General features: G+C 61.8%; 1 protein-coding gene across 3 annotated transcripts in view; it reads left to right on the top strand.

Annotated features, from left to right (window-relative positions):
- The window catches only part of ACSF3 (acyl-CoA synthetase family member 3), a 39,307-nt gene that overhangs the window by 4,033 nt on the left and 19,420 nt on the right, over positions 1–15,854 (top strand). For 2 of the 3 annotated variants that reach the window (XM_012657191.1, XM_012657190.1), the window contains exons 2-6: positions 748–1,453; positions 2,302–2,457; positions 6,644–6,798; positions 8,854–8,999; positions 13,669–13,781. In XM_012657191.1, coding sequence (XP_012512645.1) covers positions 773–1,453; positions 2,302–2,457; positions 6,644–6,798; positions 8,854–8,999; positions 13,669–13,781 — 1,251 coding nt within the window. In that variant the 5' untranslated portion in view covers positions 748–772. Of the gene's footprint in view, positions 1–747; positions 1,454–1,670; positions 1,696–2,301; positions 2,458–6,643; positions 6,799–8,853; positions 9,000–13,668; positions 13,782–15,854 lie in introns of those variants that run through there. The other variant, XM_012657192.1, reaches the window with a different exon arrangement.

Genomic DNA, 15,854 nt, shown 5'->3' with positions numbered 1-15,854 from the left:
CATGGCATAAAGAGGAGCCACTTCTACACCGTATTGTTATGTGTGATGAAAAACAGATTCTTCTTGACAACTGCAGGCGTTCGGCACAGGGGTCAGATAAAGATGAAGTGCCAAAACACAGTCCAAAATCAAATATTTATCAAAAAAACCAATGATGTCTGCCTGGTGGTCCAGCGCTGGTATCACCCACTACAGCTTCATGAAACCTGGTCAGTTGATGACAGCAGATGTCTCCTGCAGCCGGTTGGATGAAATGATGGGGACACTTGTGATTAAGATTAAGCAGCCGAGATTGGTCAATAGAGACAGGACAGTCCTCTTGCAAGACAACACTGGACCACATGTCGCACAAACAACGCTGCTCACACTACAGAGGCTGGACTTGGAACCTCTCTGTCGTCCACCGTATTCACCAGCTCTTGCACCAACTGATGACCACTTCTTCCAGGCTCTGGACACTTCTTGCCTGGAAAAATATTCAGTTCTCAACAAGCTGTGGAAAACGCCTTTCGAGATTTCATCACCACTCGCTCTCCAGGCTTCTTCACTGCTGGCATAAACAAGCTACTGTTAAGATGGCAAAACGGTGTCAATAGTTTATGCACATACTTTGATTAATTGTACCGCTTTTTGTCTGAGATAGTAAACTGCACTTTCGATTTGAAATCGGACATTTCCTAGTTAATGACCTGGTATCTGGGACAGGCCCAGGTGGGCACTAACGTGCTGTGCCTCTCTCTTCTCCAGCGCTGCCCCAGGGAACGCCAGGGGGATGTTTGCTGCTGCGATGGCCCCCCACGTGGCGCTGTCCCTCCGGCGCCTGGCCTGTGCCTTGTCCTCCGGCCGGCCAGCTCCGGTGAGACACAGAGGAAGCGGCCTCCTGCACACAGCCCCGGCGGTCTGCGCAGACAGGGCTGCGCCGGTGTTCGCCCGAGCACTGGCCTTTGGGGACAGAGTCGCGGTCGTCGATCAGCACGGCAGCCACACGTACAGGGACCTGTACCGCCGCAGCCTTCGCCTGTCCCAGGAGATCTGCAGGCTCCGCGGGTGTGTCGGCGGGGACCTCCGTGAGGAGAGGGTCGCCTTCCTGTGCTCCAACGATGTCTCCTACGTGGTCGCCCAGTGGGCCTCGTGGATGAGTGGCGGCATCGCAGTTCCCCTCTACAGGAAGCACCCCGAGGCCCAGCTGGAGTATTTCATCCAGGACTCCCGGAGCTCCGTGGTCCTGGCCGGCCCGGAGCACGTGGGGCGCCTGAGCCCAGTGGTCCGGAAGCTGGGGGTCCCGCTCCTGCCTCTCACGCCCGCCGTCTACGAGGGGGCGGCAGGGGAGCCGGCAGAGGGGCAGGTGCAGGAGCGGGAGTGGAGAGACCGGGGCGCCATGCTCATCTACACGAGCGGCAGCACGGGCAGGCCCAAGGGTGTGCTGAGCACCCACCGCAACGTCGCGGCCGTGGTGAGTGTCGGGGCCGGGCCAGAGCTGCGCCCACAGTGGGGTCTGCCGCCTCCTTCCCACGCCGCGATGGCATCAGTCTGGGCCGGGTCTCAAGGCCGGAAGCGCTTTCCTGTTCATTGTAGGGCCGTTTGCGGCGGTCACCGCCCTACGACCCTGTGTGGGATGCCTGGCGACAGCTGGCCATAGGGTGTGGCCACCAGCCGGACGGACGCAGGAGGCAGGGGTCACGGGTGGAGCACCAGGTATAGAGGGACGCGGGGTCCCCTGAGTGGCCCCACCAGGACTGGGTGGCGTGTTCAGGTCAGAAGGACGGCTATGTACGATGTGGGGTGATTTAAAGAGACCAGCCACATACCCTGCATATGGGATTAGGACCTAAAACCAGGATTTATTTGGGCAGCCTGAAAGCAGGTTGCGTTTGTGCACAGCCGCGCTTCCTGTGTGCTCACCTCCTGGGAGGGGCTTGTCTGGAGAGGCGGCCAGAGAGGCCTCAGGACTCCTCCGTCCCGAGGGACATGCGAATCCCGCTTGCTGCTCCATGGGGCATCCTCAGTCTGACTTCACAGGGGACTCAGATGGGCCTGTCTCACTCCGCTTCTCGGCAGAGCCAAGGGGGTGCCCAGGCCCTGCCTCCGGGGAGAAGTCAGCGGGAGCCCAGCACAGACAGATGCAGGGCCCCAGGCCTGGGCGGGGCGGAGCCCGTGGCGGTGCTGAAATTCACCTCTGGCCGCCGGCTCTCTGCTGTCCCTCCCCTCGGCTGGGAGTGCGCGGCCCACAGCTGGGTCTGCACATGGTGCGGCAGCAGCGGCCTCGCGCTCCTGCTCCAGGCTGTGCCGTTGTCCCTGCAGGTGACCGGGCTGGTCCACAAGTGGGCGTGGACGAAGGACGACGCCATCCTCCACGTGCTCCCGCTGCACCACCTCCACGGCGTAGTCAACAAACTGCTCTGCCCACTCTGGGTGGGGGCGACCTGCGTGATGCTGCCCGAGTTCAGTGCCCAGCTGGTGAGTCAGGGACGGGGCTCCCCGCGCCGCCTCGGGCCAGACGCCTGTTCCGGTGCACGGTTGTCCCCCCTTATCCACGGGAGAGACCTTCCGGGACCCCGGTGGGTGCCTGGAGCCACGGATAGTACTAAGCCCTGTGACACTGCTCTTTCCTGTACGTACTTAGGATAAGGTCTAACTTATGAACAGGCACAGTGAGAGATTAACAGCTAATAATACGATAGAGCAATTATAACAGCATAAGAGTTGTGACCCCACTGTACGGAGAGAGAGGGAGCCGCCCACTTCCCGCCCTGAGCCCCAGGAAATCTGGATCAGGAACCCAGGGAGTCCGAGCCCCGACAGCCAACATGTCTAGCGGACGTTGCGTTAGTCCAGATTTCCTAGTTCCTGTTTCGGCAGTGGGACACGCCCCGAGAGATGTGGCTAGGTGCACCGCGGGCTAGGCAGCCACAGAATCCAGCAGGGACGGAGAAGCCGGCCTCCCACACGCTGGCCCAGGCCTGGTCCCTGGGGCGGCCCTGCGCACTGTGCCTCTCCCCACCTCTCACCCCGCCTTCGGCGCTTTGGCCTGGTCCCTGCCGGGCACACCGCCCGCACTGGGTTTGCTTCTCCCCTCTGCGAGTGTGGGCCGCCGTTTCCCTTCTCAGGAGGCCCCGGCTTCCCTGTTCCACTGCAGCCCTCACCGCGCCTGGCTGTTCATCCCAGCAGCCGTCCCCTCGGAGCATGGGGTGGAGTCTGCGATTTGTCCTGCGTGTTCTCTCCCCCCGAACGCCGCCCAGGGGCGCACAGGTCTGTGCTGTGCACAGAGGACTCCAGCGCCTGCGGCAGGCTGGGGTCAGCCGCCCCTGATGGGCGTGAGAACGAGTGAGTGAAGAACACTCATCACTTTGTTTCCGCAGGTGCCCGGTCCCCGGGCCCGGGTGTCTGAAGCGCTTGCTCGCTCCCCTCTGCAGACTGCCGTGCCTCACTCGAACGTGGCGTGACTGTGTAGACGCGTGCAGCAGGCATTGGTGGGAAGGTCCCTTAAATCACGTGGGGATGTTATTTGTTTGATCTCTTCTGAGGCACAAGGTGACGCATAAACACACACAGTTCACCACTCAAAATCCATCACCGGTTTCCCTGGAAGTGAAAAACCCAGGGTTTGCGCACGTCTGTGAGAGGCCCGGACAGCAGGACCCGGGTCTGTGCTCAGGCGAGGCCGCCATCTCCTGCCGCGTTGATGGCGTGTGGTGTCTCGGGCCGAGGGAGATGTCGTGTGGGAGTGGCAGAGTCTGTCCTTGGCGTGTGGAGGTCCCCGCCATCATGGCGTCCACCCCGAGTCTTGGCGGTGAGGAAGCGCGATGGGTTTGGCGTTGCTGCGCCTGCACCAGTTCTGGCTCAGGTGCTCTGAGAGAGTGAATTTTAGAAAAGTGAGCGTCCACAGGAAAAGAGAACAACCTATAGGGGTTTGTGCGTCAGATTTTATGACTGGAATTCTGTCTTCCTGGGCGTTCCCCAGCGTCCACGTGCTGCCCAACCAGCCACCATCTCTCCTGCGCGCAGTTAGGCCCTCGCTCGCTGCCGGCCGGCCGCGCGTTGCATTTCCACCCTGCTGCCGGGCAAGGCCCTCTCCGGTCTGGGCACTTCTCTGAGCAGCAGGCACCTACGGGATTGTGTGACTTGTCTGTCACTGGAACTGGTGTGCCACCCTTCTCCTGACAAGGCCACGGCAGACGGGTGTGCTCAGAGAGGACCTGCTGTGCCGAGAGACTCGGAGCGGAGCAGAGAGACCCGTCACCCTGGGCATTGGGCTGACCCCTAAGGGCCGGGCCACTGGCAAAGCCAAAACAGGAGCCTGGTGTGTCCACTCCCTGCCAGGCAGACCTCCCTTCCGCAGAGAGCCAGGGCCTCCCCGACAGTCCCCCAGCGTCCCCTGCCGAACAGCTTCCCCACCTCCCCCTCAGCGTGGGCGCCCAGCCAGTCCTGAGGGATCTGCCCCCACGACCCAGACCCCCCACCAGGCCCACTGCCGACACGGATCAGTTTCCACATGAGGTTTGGAGGGGCCAAGCATCCAAGCCACGGCGTGCAGGGCTTCCGAGATCTCGCAGTCCTTGGGGGTCCGGCGGTGTGTCGCGTGTCGTGGAGGGAGAACGTGGCTCTCAGCTCTCAGCGCCTCGCTCTAGGACGGCAGGTGCCCTCTGTGGTCATTTAGGTCAACTCTGGACACGGCCAGGCCCTCTCAGCTGGGAGTGGCTCCCGCAGCAGCAGCTGGGAGTCAGGTGCTGTCCGTGACGAGGAGGAGAGGTCAGCGTCCTTCGTCCGCCTGTGCTGTCCCTGCCGTCCGACTGTGCGTGCGCTCTGTCCCTCCACAGCTCTGGGGGCCTTGTGGGGCCCACATGAGTGCTGCTCGCGGAGGCCTGGCTGAGACTGCAAGTCCTGGGGTGCAGGGGCGGCTTCCTCGGGCCGTCCTCCCTCCTCTCCTGCCTATGCAGCCCGGGAGTGGTGCCGTCGTGTCTGCGCCAGTTTTCTTGCCCCTTCTGAGCGTGCATGGCGCTAAAACAAGGCCTTGGAGAGCAGAATAAAGAACCGGGCAAGCGAAGACGCCCCTGGCCAGGCAGCCGCACCCTGTGGGTGGTCCCGCTGCGAGCAGATGGTGACACTGCACACAGGCTGCTGGAAGGGCTCAGGCGGTGGGGCATGACGCTGAGCGTGGGAGATGGGTCACTGTCGTGAGTGACGGGGCCAGGCCGTGCAGGGTGTCACCAGGACTCCTAAGGGAGCAGTTTCATCCCGCAGCTCTGCGTGCAGGGTCAGCCACACCAGCCACGCAAACCGGACAGCTGCTCACCCATGAATGCCGTCGGGGCGAGAGGCAGGGTACCCAGCTCTCGAATGCTCCTGGTTGGAACTGCCAGGGTCCCCGACGCGGGTGCCTGTTTCATGTTCCTGCCAACAAAGTGTGGGATCCAGCTGCTCCGTCCTGACCCGCACTCGCTGTTGTCCGTCCTGCTGCTTTGGCCACCTCGGCGGGTGTGTTTGGGGTTGTGTGTTTCCGTTTCCCTTTACTTGGGCGTAGCGACGTGGGGTCCCTGGAGTTGACGTGCCGTTGGAGCGTGTCGGTGGCTCGGCTGTGCTCCCCCCCAGGGCACAACACCGCCCTCGCCCGCGACGCTCCTTCGCCGCTGCTCCAGTCAGCGCCCCCGCTGTGACGGCCGCCCCTCCGACTTTCATTACCCTGAGTCAGTTTCCTTCTCGGCCTTCGTTTAGACAGAACCGTAGAGTTCGCGTCTTGCTTCTTTCACTGACACGTTTTTAAGATTTATTCAGAATCTCAAAATTTATCCAGAACTGTACAAAATGCATGTGTCAGAAATGAGTCCCTTTTCCTGAGTCCTGCGGCGGCGCCTCCCCTCCACTGTCGACGGAGGTCCGGGTCGTTCCCAGCTTGTGGCTTTCCGCATAAAGCTGCTAGAACATTCGCACACGAGTCTCTCTGCAGACGGGCCATTTCGTTTCTTCTGGGTAGACGCCCAGGGTGGCATCGCTGGCTCATCGCTCAGCATCTGTTTGACTTTGTAGGAAACAACCAAACTATTCTCGAGGTGTCGTCCGTTTCTCAGTGCCTTGGGCAGCGTGTGAGAGCAGCTGTCGCTGCACACGCGTGTCTGAGCGGGGTCCCGCTGGCATGTGCGTGACACTGTCTCGCTGTCGTTATAAAATCTGCGTTTCTCTGATGAGAGATGGTGTTGGACACTTCTCACCTGCTCATTGGTCGTTCACGTGTGTCCTTTCATGGCTCGCCTCTTCAAGTCCCGTGCCGTGTTTAGCTGGGCTGTCTGTTCACTGCTGACTTGCAGGCTCTGCCAGAAATACGCACGCGAGTCTTTCCCCTGGGCTCCGGCTCGCTGGTTCACTTTTTTTTTTGACAGTCTTGATAAAGAGGATTTTAGCTTGAATCACTCTAATTTGGGAGTGATAATAGCATCTGCCCGTCAGATCGCTGCTCCTCCCCACAGGCCAGGCACGGTGTCCCTTACAGGGTGGGCCCCAGGGAGGGGTCAGTGGCCTGAGACACCCCTTTCAGCCAGGGCCGTGGGGACTCTTCAGTCTCACGGTAAGGAAAGGCTCCCGTTCTGAACGCTGCCAGGGACCGGGACACACCTGGTCTCTGACTGGACACTTCCTTTCTTCGCTTTAGGTTTGGGAAAAGTTCTTAAGTTCTGAAACTCCGCGGATTAATGTATTTATGGCAGTGCCTACAATATACAGCAAACTGATGGATTACTATGACCAACATTTCACCCAGCCACACGTCCGAGATTTCGTGCGTGCAGTTTGTGAAGAAAAAATTAGGTAAATGAAAAGAGCCCACTTTGCTACTCAGAAAGTCTTGAGGATCAGCTTGTGCAACTCACTTCTGATGACTCAGTGCTACTGAGTTTTAGGAAGTGGTGTTTTTCATCTCCTCTAATGATATATCCATACACCTCTATCGATCCGTATATATCTGTATTCTGTCCGTATTCTAGGTCTCTACCTTCGTCTGTCTGTATTCTGCGTCTACCTCCGTCTGTCTGTATTCTGTGTCTCTACCTCCGTCTGTCCGTATTCTATGTCTGTACCTCCGGCTGTCTGTATTCTGTCTGTATCTCTCTCCATCCGTTTGTTTTGTGTATCTGTATCTATCTGTGTCTCTCTCTCTCCATCGACCTCCCCGTCTGTCTCTCTGGCTTTCATGTCTCTGTCTGTTTCTCTACCTTTCTGTCTGTCTGTCTGTGTCTCTGTCTGTCTCTACCTGCACTGTGGTGGGACCAGGGTAAGGACAGGGAACGGCTGACCTGTCTGCCCGCGTCCCGGCTCCTGTCTGCTGTGTGTCCCTCTCCCTCACGTGCTGCCCCTGCCCTGCCTCCAGCGTGAGCACCTCTCCTCGCAGCGCCGAGCCGAGTCTCTGGGTCGGTCAGTGGCGCAGTTTGCTCTGCATTCCCTGATGAACCTGCAGACACGGTGGGTTTCTCCTCCCTCTTTTGATGGACGTGTGATCCACTAACTGGGAAGCGCAGGCACAAGCGTGTAGCTCCGTGAAGCCCCACACACCTGACAGACCTGCGTTACCAGCAGAGGCCCGGGTGGGATGTTTTCCTTTTTTGCACGCGGGAGAGGTGCGGGGCAGGCACCCAGCAGGAAGTGAACAGGCTCTCGCCAGGGAACTGAGTCTAGTTCAGATGCGCTTTGTGCGATGTCCTGTGGCTGCCATGCCGCTGCACACACCTGGGTCCCTGGACCTCAGCAGAAGCAGGAGGAAGCACCTTCGTTCCCGGAGTGAATTCTGGGTCATCGAGACGAGTGCTGGGGAGGGTGTTTTTGCCCACGTGCCATCGCTCTGCTCCTTGTCCGTAGCAACATCCTGCGGGAACTCGGCCCGTGCTCCGACCTGGCTGTTCCGGCCACCTCCCCGAGAGTCCAGGGAGGGACCCACCCTCTGTGGCCACGCCTGGGACTGGGCAGGGCCGACGGGGCGTCCAGTGCTCAGTAGCACGTTTTGCCGCATCTAAAGAACCAAGGCAAGAGCGAGGCAGTGAGGGAGCATCGGGGGTTTCCGGTGACAGGTGGGGAGAGGTCAGCTGGTCTGGCCGTGGCGGGGGCAGAGGAGAGGAGAGACAGTGGCTGGCGCCACTCGGCTCAGACTCAGACATAAGGGTCTTCCCTTCTGCGTGTGGTGCCCAAGTGACGTGCCGTAGGAGAGGAGGGCAGGAGCTCACAGACATGACGTAAACGTCCTTGTCCTCGCTGTTGGCCCGCGAGCCTCCCTGCGTGTCGACTGGCTCTGCGGCGCTCAGCTCCCCGGGTGTGTCTGGCTCCCAGCTCCTCACCGTGGGAGCATTTTGTCCATAAACTGAGGGTGTCGTCTTCATTAGTGCCATTATTGCTGTTTTTTAGGATGGTTTGTGAACAGCGTATTAATTATTTGCGAAGGAGCGCTACCAAGGACTCTAAAAATATTTTTGCCTTAATTAACCATTCATCCTTTTTGAAGACCTATTTTCATTCTAAAATATACACAACAAATTATTTTCCAAAAAATGAAGTTAAGTTTTAGTACACTACAGTTTTTATCAAGAATTTAAAAATATATTGGCCAGACAAGGTGGCTCAGGCCTGTGATCCCAGCACTCTGGGAGGCCGAGGCAGGAGGATCACCTGAGCTCGGCAGTTCAAGACCAGATGGAGCAAGAGCGAGACTTCGTCTCTAGTTAAAAAAGAAAAAAGTAAAAGTATAGTGATGCTGAGTGAAGGACGCCTTACGTGGTCTGTGTTTTATTGTACTGATACGTACAGCGAAGCGTCATCTTTGCGTACAAGGGCCGCGCCCTCTCAGAAGCTAAGGCTGCCTTTGGTTGTGCCGCGTAGGTTGATGGTCTCGGGCTCGGCCGCCCTGCCCCTCCCCGTGCTGGAGAAGTGGAAGGACATCACGGGGCACACCCTGCTGGAGAGGTACGGGATGACGGAGGTCGGCATGGCCCTGTCTGGCCCCCTGACCGCAGCACGCGTGCCAGGTAGGAGCAGTTCCCGCAGCGGCGCCCCTCCCCCACGTTGCTCTGAGCCCTCAGGTGGGCCAGTCTCGGCCCCCCGGGACAGGCCAGCAGACCAGGAGAGCCCTCTGGGGCCCTCGCCATCTGCTACGACCTGTCCCCTCTGGGCAGGTGTCCAGGGCTGGGGGGAAGGGTGCCCTTCACACAGGTGCCTGCCTGCATTACCCGGGGAGGCTCCCGGGAAAGGTGGGCGCCCAGGGCACAGGTGTTGGCACGTGTTCTCAGGGCAGAACGCCTCGAGGGCCGCTGCCCACTGCAGACACAGCAGTGGCGGGGGCCTCCTGTGGGCATCGGAGTCCAGGCAGGGGCCGGCAGGTGCCCGCGCTGAGGTGGGTGCGGGCGTATTGCTGGGGGCCGGCAAGGGTGGGGAGGCCAGTCGGTGAGGGCCCCTCACAGGGCCTGGGGGGCGTCGGGGCCGCCAGGTCTATTTTGAGGTGAAGGGAGGTCGCTGCCTGGGCAGGGCGTCCTGAGCAGAATAGCGTGGCCCACGGCAGTGAGGCCGTGGCTGCCGTGGGGAGAGCCCGTGGCGTGGCAGCCGCCTGGAGAGCTGGGTCCCCTGCGGGGGGGGCCGAGGGGCAGGAGAGGTCGAGTCTGGGGTGTCACTGTGAGGAGGGGTCCGTGTGGGCGGTGAGGACTCGAGCACACTCTCCGGCTGGGAGCCACCGTCCGCGCCGGGTGGTCCCACCGCTCCCCACGCCCCTGCGAGGCCGTCGCACCCGCCCTCCCGCTGCGCCGACGTCGTCTGGTGGAGGGAAGCTGGGGGTTAGAAGTCAGACTTGAGTCTCTCCCATCGCCTTCCTAGTTAGTGGGATGGGGAGGTTTTGTCTGGAGCGTTGCCTCTTGGAGCAGATTGCGCAGCAGAACCCGGACACAGTGCGCTGCGCAGAACCCCAGGTCCAAGCACAGGCCAGCGCCGTCGTCAGGGGGATTCATCCCAGCGAGCGTTAAAGGAGCAACATGGGCTCCAGGCTTCGTCTCCTCCTTTTCTGGAAGCATGTGGAGCGGGACCACGCCAAGCAGAGTTTGCACATGACAATGACGTCGTTCATGCCGTGGCAGCGCGTGGTGCTCAGTGGGCTTCGTTTGTCTGACCTCTCAAGACAGCCCTGACGCGGGACCACCTACCCCCTTACACCCCTGTGGACCTGCTGGGCCTTGTGGCCAGTGAGTGCAGACAGGGCTCACACCCCAGCCAGGCCACGCCCACTGCTGGGAGCACCCGGCACAACAGACGGTCCAGGTTTGGAGACAGACGAGCTGGACAGTGGCCTCCCGGCCTCAGTTACTAGAGCAAATGCGAGACTCAGGTCCCTCCAGGGTGGGCAGGAGCCGGGGCAGGGAGGGCCTGGGGCAGGGAGGGGGCCAAGCAGCTGGGAGGCCTGGCATCGGGGGCTTTGAAGTGCAGGACGGAAGCCCAGAGGCCCAGGAGGAAGCCGGCGGTGGGGCCAGAACTGCCCTGGAACTGGCCGTCCACCGGGAGGGTCCCCGCCTGTCCTGCCCTGTGCCCTGCTATCTGAGGAAGGGCCCAGAGACCCGGACACTCAGAGTTTGTGGGGAAGACAGTTTCGAATCTTAAGTTACTGGCTGTGGTTTTACTCGGGCATCAAAGACAAGGCATGGACGGCTGGGAACATTCTCTTTTCTCTAGAACAGAATCAAACATCCAGGATCTTTTTCTTCTCTCTGAATCGCCAGAGGGGCAGAGCCAGCCTGAACAGGACGTTCAAGTGCGCTGCCTGGAAGCCGTAAAGCCGTCTCCTGAGCAATGTTCCTGGAGCAATAGGGTTGAAGCGGGTTTTCCTCACATTCTGGGCTCTGGTCTGATTCCCAGTCCCTGCTGGCTCTGGGCTGGCGTTAGGGCCAGAGAGAGAGAGAAGCCGTGTGGGGGTGAACGGTGCGTGTGTTACCGTGTCTGCCTCCCTGCGTCCCCGAGACGGGCGGTCGTGTGCGAACTCACTGGCCTCATCGCACCCTGGCTGGAGCTGAGATCGGAGGCGCAGCATTGCAGGGGCTCTGGCCATCGGCTGCTTCCCGCCTCGGAGACCAGACACCAGGACGGAGGCCGTGGCCCAGTTAGTTGTCTGGGGAGAGCTCACAGCCGTGTCAAGAGCGATGGGCTGTCACGAGAATGACAGTGCCCGTTCCTGCCTGTGGCCAGCGCTGCCGTCCCCACTGCAGCGACAGGCAGCCGCTCCCTTGGGCTCTCGCCGCAGCGTCACTGCTTCTCGCTGCGTCCAGACACTGTCCCAGAACCTTCTCGGCCGCTGCAGAGGGTCCAGGCAGCATGGGACGGCCACGCGCCTTCCCCACCCGAGACTCCCATTGGTCTCACGTCCTCCTTGTGTTCCGGGGCCGAGGGGCAGCTTGCAGCCGGCTGCCTGGCCTGCTGGGGCCGGGAGCCCAGGCACACGCTCGGAGGCCCAAGCAGGTGTTGCTCTACCACTGAAGCAGGAGCTGGGAGGGAACAGGAGCCAGGGCAGGTGTTTGTGCCTGAGGGACAGTGCGTCTGTGTAACGTTGCGAACTCAAGTTGGAGAAGAGCTTCCTGATGGAACAATCGCGTCTGCTCCACGGCGGGAGTCACACTCAGGGAATTCTTTGTCTCGGTACTTTAGGAAACCCTGCGGCAGTGTCGGCAGGTGATCGGTCGGTTGTTGTGTGGATGTTTCCTGGAGCTCAGGCTACGCACCCCCCAGCACCGCACCCGACCTCGTGCCCACGGCAGGAGCAGAGCGACCCGGGCCCTGGCCGGCGCGGGGATCAGCTCTCCCACCCGCCACGCAGCCTTGCTCTTCTCCCACCTTATGTGCTCCTGTCCTCTGCTAGCGCTGTGTCCTGGGCCGTCCACACGCACGCGGGTCATAGATGACCACAGGCTGCAGCCACAGGAGCTGAAGCCACGGTCTGCCTGCCACAGTTGGGCCATGAAACAGGGCAGCAGGAAGCTCTGTGGACCGCGGCCTGGTGTCCCAGTAGTCAGAGCAGTGGCCCTGGCCGGGTCCGTGGGCAAGTCGGCGCCACATTCTCACCAGCCGGGCAGGAGCGGCGAGCCCAGGCCGTCTGGGGAACAGGAGCGAAACGGCAGCACCACGGAGGGCTCCGAAAGGAGGGGCCCTTTAACCCAGAAGACAAGCCCCTGCGGTCAGCCAGAAGCCTGTCCGTGGGGTGCTGAGCGCCACACTCGGGATGCTCCGCGCACAGCCAGGAAGCTGGCTCAAGGTCGGAGAGCTCGACCGGGCCTGCCCCACTGACGGGCAGCCGTGTGCTCCTCACCGCGCCAGAGACAGAGCCCCCGCCCAGCCGCACCGCGTGTCCCATGCTGCTCTGCTCTGGCTTCCAGTAGATGCTGCCAAGAAGGGATGAGGCCACCTGCCCTGGGCTTCCATTTGGATGAAACGTCCGGAGCAGCGAACCACAGGGACGGGGGACAGACACGTGGCTGCCAGGCCGCGTTTCCTGAGGCTGGAGCTGGTGGGGGGGGGAGGATGCGCGACATCCGTGGCACACTTAGAGTGGTTGATTACGTGTTGTATGGATTCCACCTCCATTTAAACAAAATCTTCAGAAGAAAAAAGAAGAAGAGGGGGTGGGAGGAGGCTGGGCCTCTGCACCACTGGGCAGGACACGACTTCTGACCAGGGTCGAGGCACGAGCGTCTTCACCCACAGAACCGCAGAGAACTCTCCACAGTGGCCCACTGCACACGGCGCCTCAGCCCAGCCTCCCCTGCAGGACCTGAGACATGCAGGACGGGGCTGTCCCAGCAGAAACGAGGCCCGGCGGGCAGACCTCGCCAAGGTTACGTCCCAGGACACCACGTGGATTGTAGCGTTCCCGGAGCTGCCCGCGGATCCTGACAGCTGAGACAAAGGGCCTGACCTTGGAGTGAATTCTCACGTGACGAGTGTCTGTGCAGCGGCCCTGGGCCCGCGCCCCGCCTGGGTGACAGTGAGTCCTGCCTGGCACCTGGTGTCAAACGGCCAGGTCACTGTCTGAAAGCAGCCTCCACTGTCCCACCAGGGGCCCAAGCCACGGCCAGAGCGAGGCTGCCGCGGCCCTCACGTGTGCCGGGCAGGGCCTCACGTTTCCAGGTGTGAGGTCTGATTGCAGCCACGGTGGGACGGGTCAGGTGGACGGATACACTGAGCAGACCTTGGGTGCCTGGTAAGTGAGCACAGTGCAGGACGTGGTCCCCCTGCCACGTGGAGCCGGGGCCGTGGGCGGATGCTGCTCCAGCCTGCTCCGTCCCTGGCACCGTCGGTCCCCTTCTCACAGAGGCCCCGGGGTCGTCCGGGCGAGGTGCCGGCGCTCCCTGGCCAGGCAGGTGCAGCAAGCATGGAGCTGACACTGGAACCCACCGGCTGGTCCTGAGGCCTCCGGAATCACTTGGGAAGTGATGTGTGAAGCGTTCGGAACCTGCCTGGCGCACGGCGAGCTCGTGGCCACCAGCCGCTGTTGCCACAGGCCGTCACCATAGCGTCCCCCGGCCTCCGTGCACCTCTCGCTGACCTCGCACACGCGGCCTGCAGCCCCTGCACGTCGCGTGAACACGCAGGAGCCCAGCTGGGGTGTAAGCACAGTGTGCGGGTCTCTGCTCCAAACCCCTCTAACTCCGCCCCCTCTTCCCTCCTTAGGTTCCGTGGGGACCCCGCTGCCGGGGGTGGAGGTGCGCATCGTCTCTGAAAACCCGCAGAAGGAAGGCTGCCCCTACGTCATCCACGCCGAGGGGAACGAGAGGGAGACCAAGGTAGGCCGCTCCTGTCTCGGCTGGCGGGGCGGGCGGCCCCCGCCGCAGGGCTAGAAGCACCCCCCCCCTTGCGGTTGCACGTCGCTCCTGTCCCGTCCTCGCCCTCCCTGCGTCCTCCACCTGCTCACAGGACAGCAGGACGAAGGGACGCTCCCCAGGCGTTCCCCACCCGGCCCCTGCCAGCAGCGCTGTCTGTTGGGGAAGCTCTGACGTGGCCATTACGGCCTTGGCCAAGGGACAGCCCGAGACAGCACAGCAGGGTCCTTGCGGACGGGCATCCCGCTAACAGTGCTGACCTAGCACGGCCGCACCCATCCCGCGCGGACACTGACACTGACCCCCAGGGCAGGTGTGGCGGATTCGCAGAGCCGCGCAGACTCCCAGACACTTCTGCAGGAGTCGGCAGTAGCTCCGAGCCGTGTGTCACTGTGACGTTGTCTCGTCTCGATGAGGGTTTCAGCACCTGAGAGTCTGCTGTCAGGAGTGAACTCAAGGCACAGAGAAAAGTTCAGGGATTATTAGGAAGTGGAATTTTGATTTAAAAGGAAATTATCTTCTCTGAAGCCACCATCCACGCTAGACACCACGTATGCTCGATCACGTTACCCTGAGAAGGTTTTGGAAGATCGAGGAGTCACGAGTCCTCGTCTCAGCTGTTCCTCCTCTGTGGCCGGCTCAGCCGCCGGTCTCTTCTGAGGGTTCCCAGGCCCTGCTGTCGGCGCGAGCCCCTCGGGCAGCGTGAGGGCTGGAGCAATGGCTGTCGCTGGACGTGTGGCTGGAGCAGGCCGGTGGGACGTGCGGTTCTGTGAACGGCTGTGCGGTGCCGTCAGGAAGCAAGCGTTTGGTTCACCCACGGGAACGTCTCTCCTGGGACCCACAGCTGGCCGCACCCCGTGTGGAGGGTCACCTGCGGCACCCGCCTGAGCTCTTACTCTCTGGGCTCCACCTCCCGGACATCGCAGGGGCCCCAGACCCCACCGTGGTCTCCTCCCAGAGCCACGGGGCCACCCCAAAATCACCTGGGGGCTGTTGCCCTTTGCTGGGTGCTGCCCTCTGCCCGCGTGCGGCGGCCCCAAGGCCCCGGCATGGCCGTCCGTCCCCCACACGCTCTGCCTGGCTCCCGGGGCTGTCAGCCACAGCCAGCTCCTGGTCCTCAGTCGAGGACGCCCCAGGGTGGGCCATCCAGCCCCCAGCCTGCGTGCACGGGGCCGTCCTGGCAGGAGCGTTCCAAGCAGAGAGTGGGTGTGAGTGGGGGGTGGAGCGCGGAAGCGCCCTGCTCACGCCTTGGCGGAGAGACATGCGGAGGAGCAGGCCCCGCACGGCTGCGCAGCCTGTCCAGGTGCCGGTCGCTGACGGCTCCCACCTGCAGCAGCTCCTGTTCTGCCAGAAATGGCGGAAATGTCACCAGAGGAAGGGGTGGGGTGGGAGGGGAGAGTGCTTCTGTCTTAAATTAAAATCCAGTTCGACTGCTTCACACCTGCAGTGGCAAGCTGCCACTGCCACCAGATGACACTCCTGCCCGAGAGCCTGGGTGTTTCCGTCTGCAGACAGCTCTTCCCGAAACAGGGCGCCTGGACGGAGAGGAGCCTGCGCTCGTGGCTCTGGGCCCGGGGCCTGCGGAGGGACCCTGCGAGGTGGGCCCCACACAGAGCCACCCGGGCTGCTTAAATGTGAAACGGAGGGATTTAGATCTGACGACAGCATGTTCCAGAACGTCTGCAGTTCAGTCACAGGATCAACACAGCCGGCCCCAGAGAGGCGGCGGCTGGAGGCCCTTCCTGGGGAAGAGCAGAACCCGCGGCCCCTTCGCTCTACGCACAGCCCAGGGGCCGGAGGTTGCAGTGAGCTGTGGTCACACCACTGCACTCCTGCCTGGCGACCCTGTCTCAACCCTCTCCCAGCCCCCAAGAAAAAGAAAGAAAAAGAAAAACAGGACAGTTCTCAGACCTCTGCAAAGGGGCTGCTCTGGGCAGGTGGTGTCAGACCCTCCACCTGCAGTGGGAGCCCTGTGTCGCGCCCGAGCGTTTGTGGGAACGGGAAGTTCTGTGGAAAGGGACGTGCCGTGCAGAGGGG

Source organism: Propithecus coquereli, unplaced genomic scaffold (genome assembly GCF_000956105.1).
Source record: "Propithecus coquereli isolate 6110/MARCELLA unplaced genomic scaffold, Pcoq_1.0 Scaffold531, whole genome shotgun sequence".
NCBI classification, from domain to species: Eukaryota; Metazoa; Chordata; class Mammalia; order Primates; family Indriidae; genus Propithecus; species Propithecus coquereli.
Note: the sequence above shows the minus strand (reverse complement) of the source record. Positions and strands in the feature narration are given on the sequence as shown.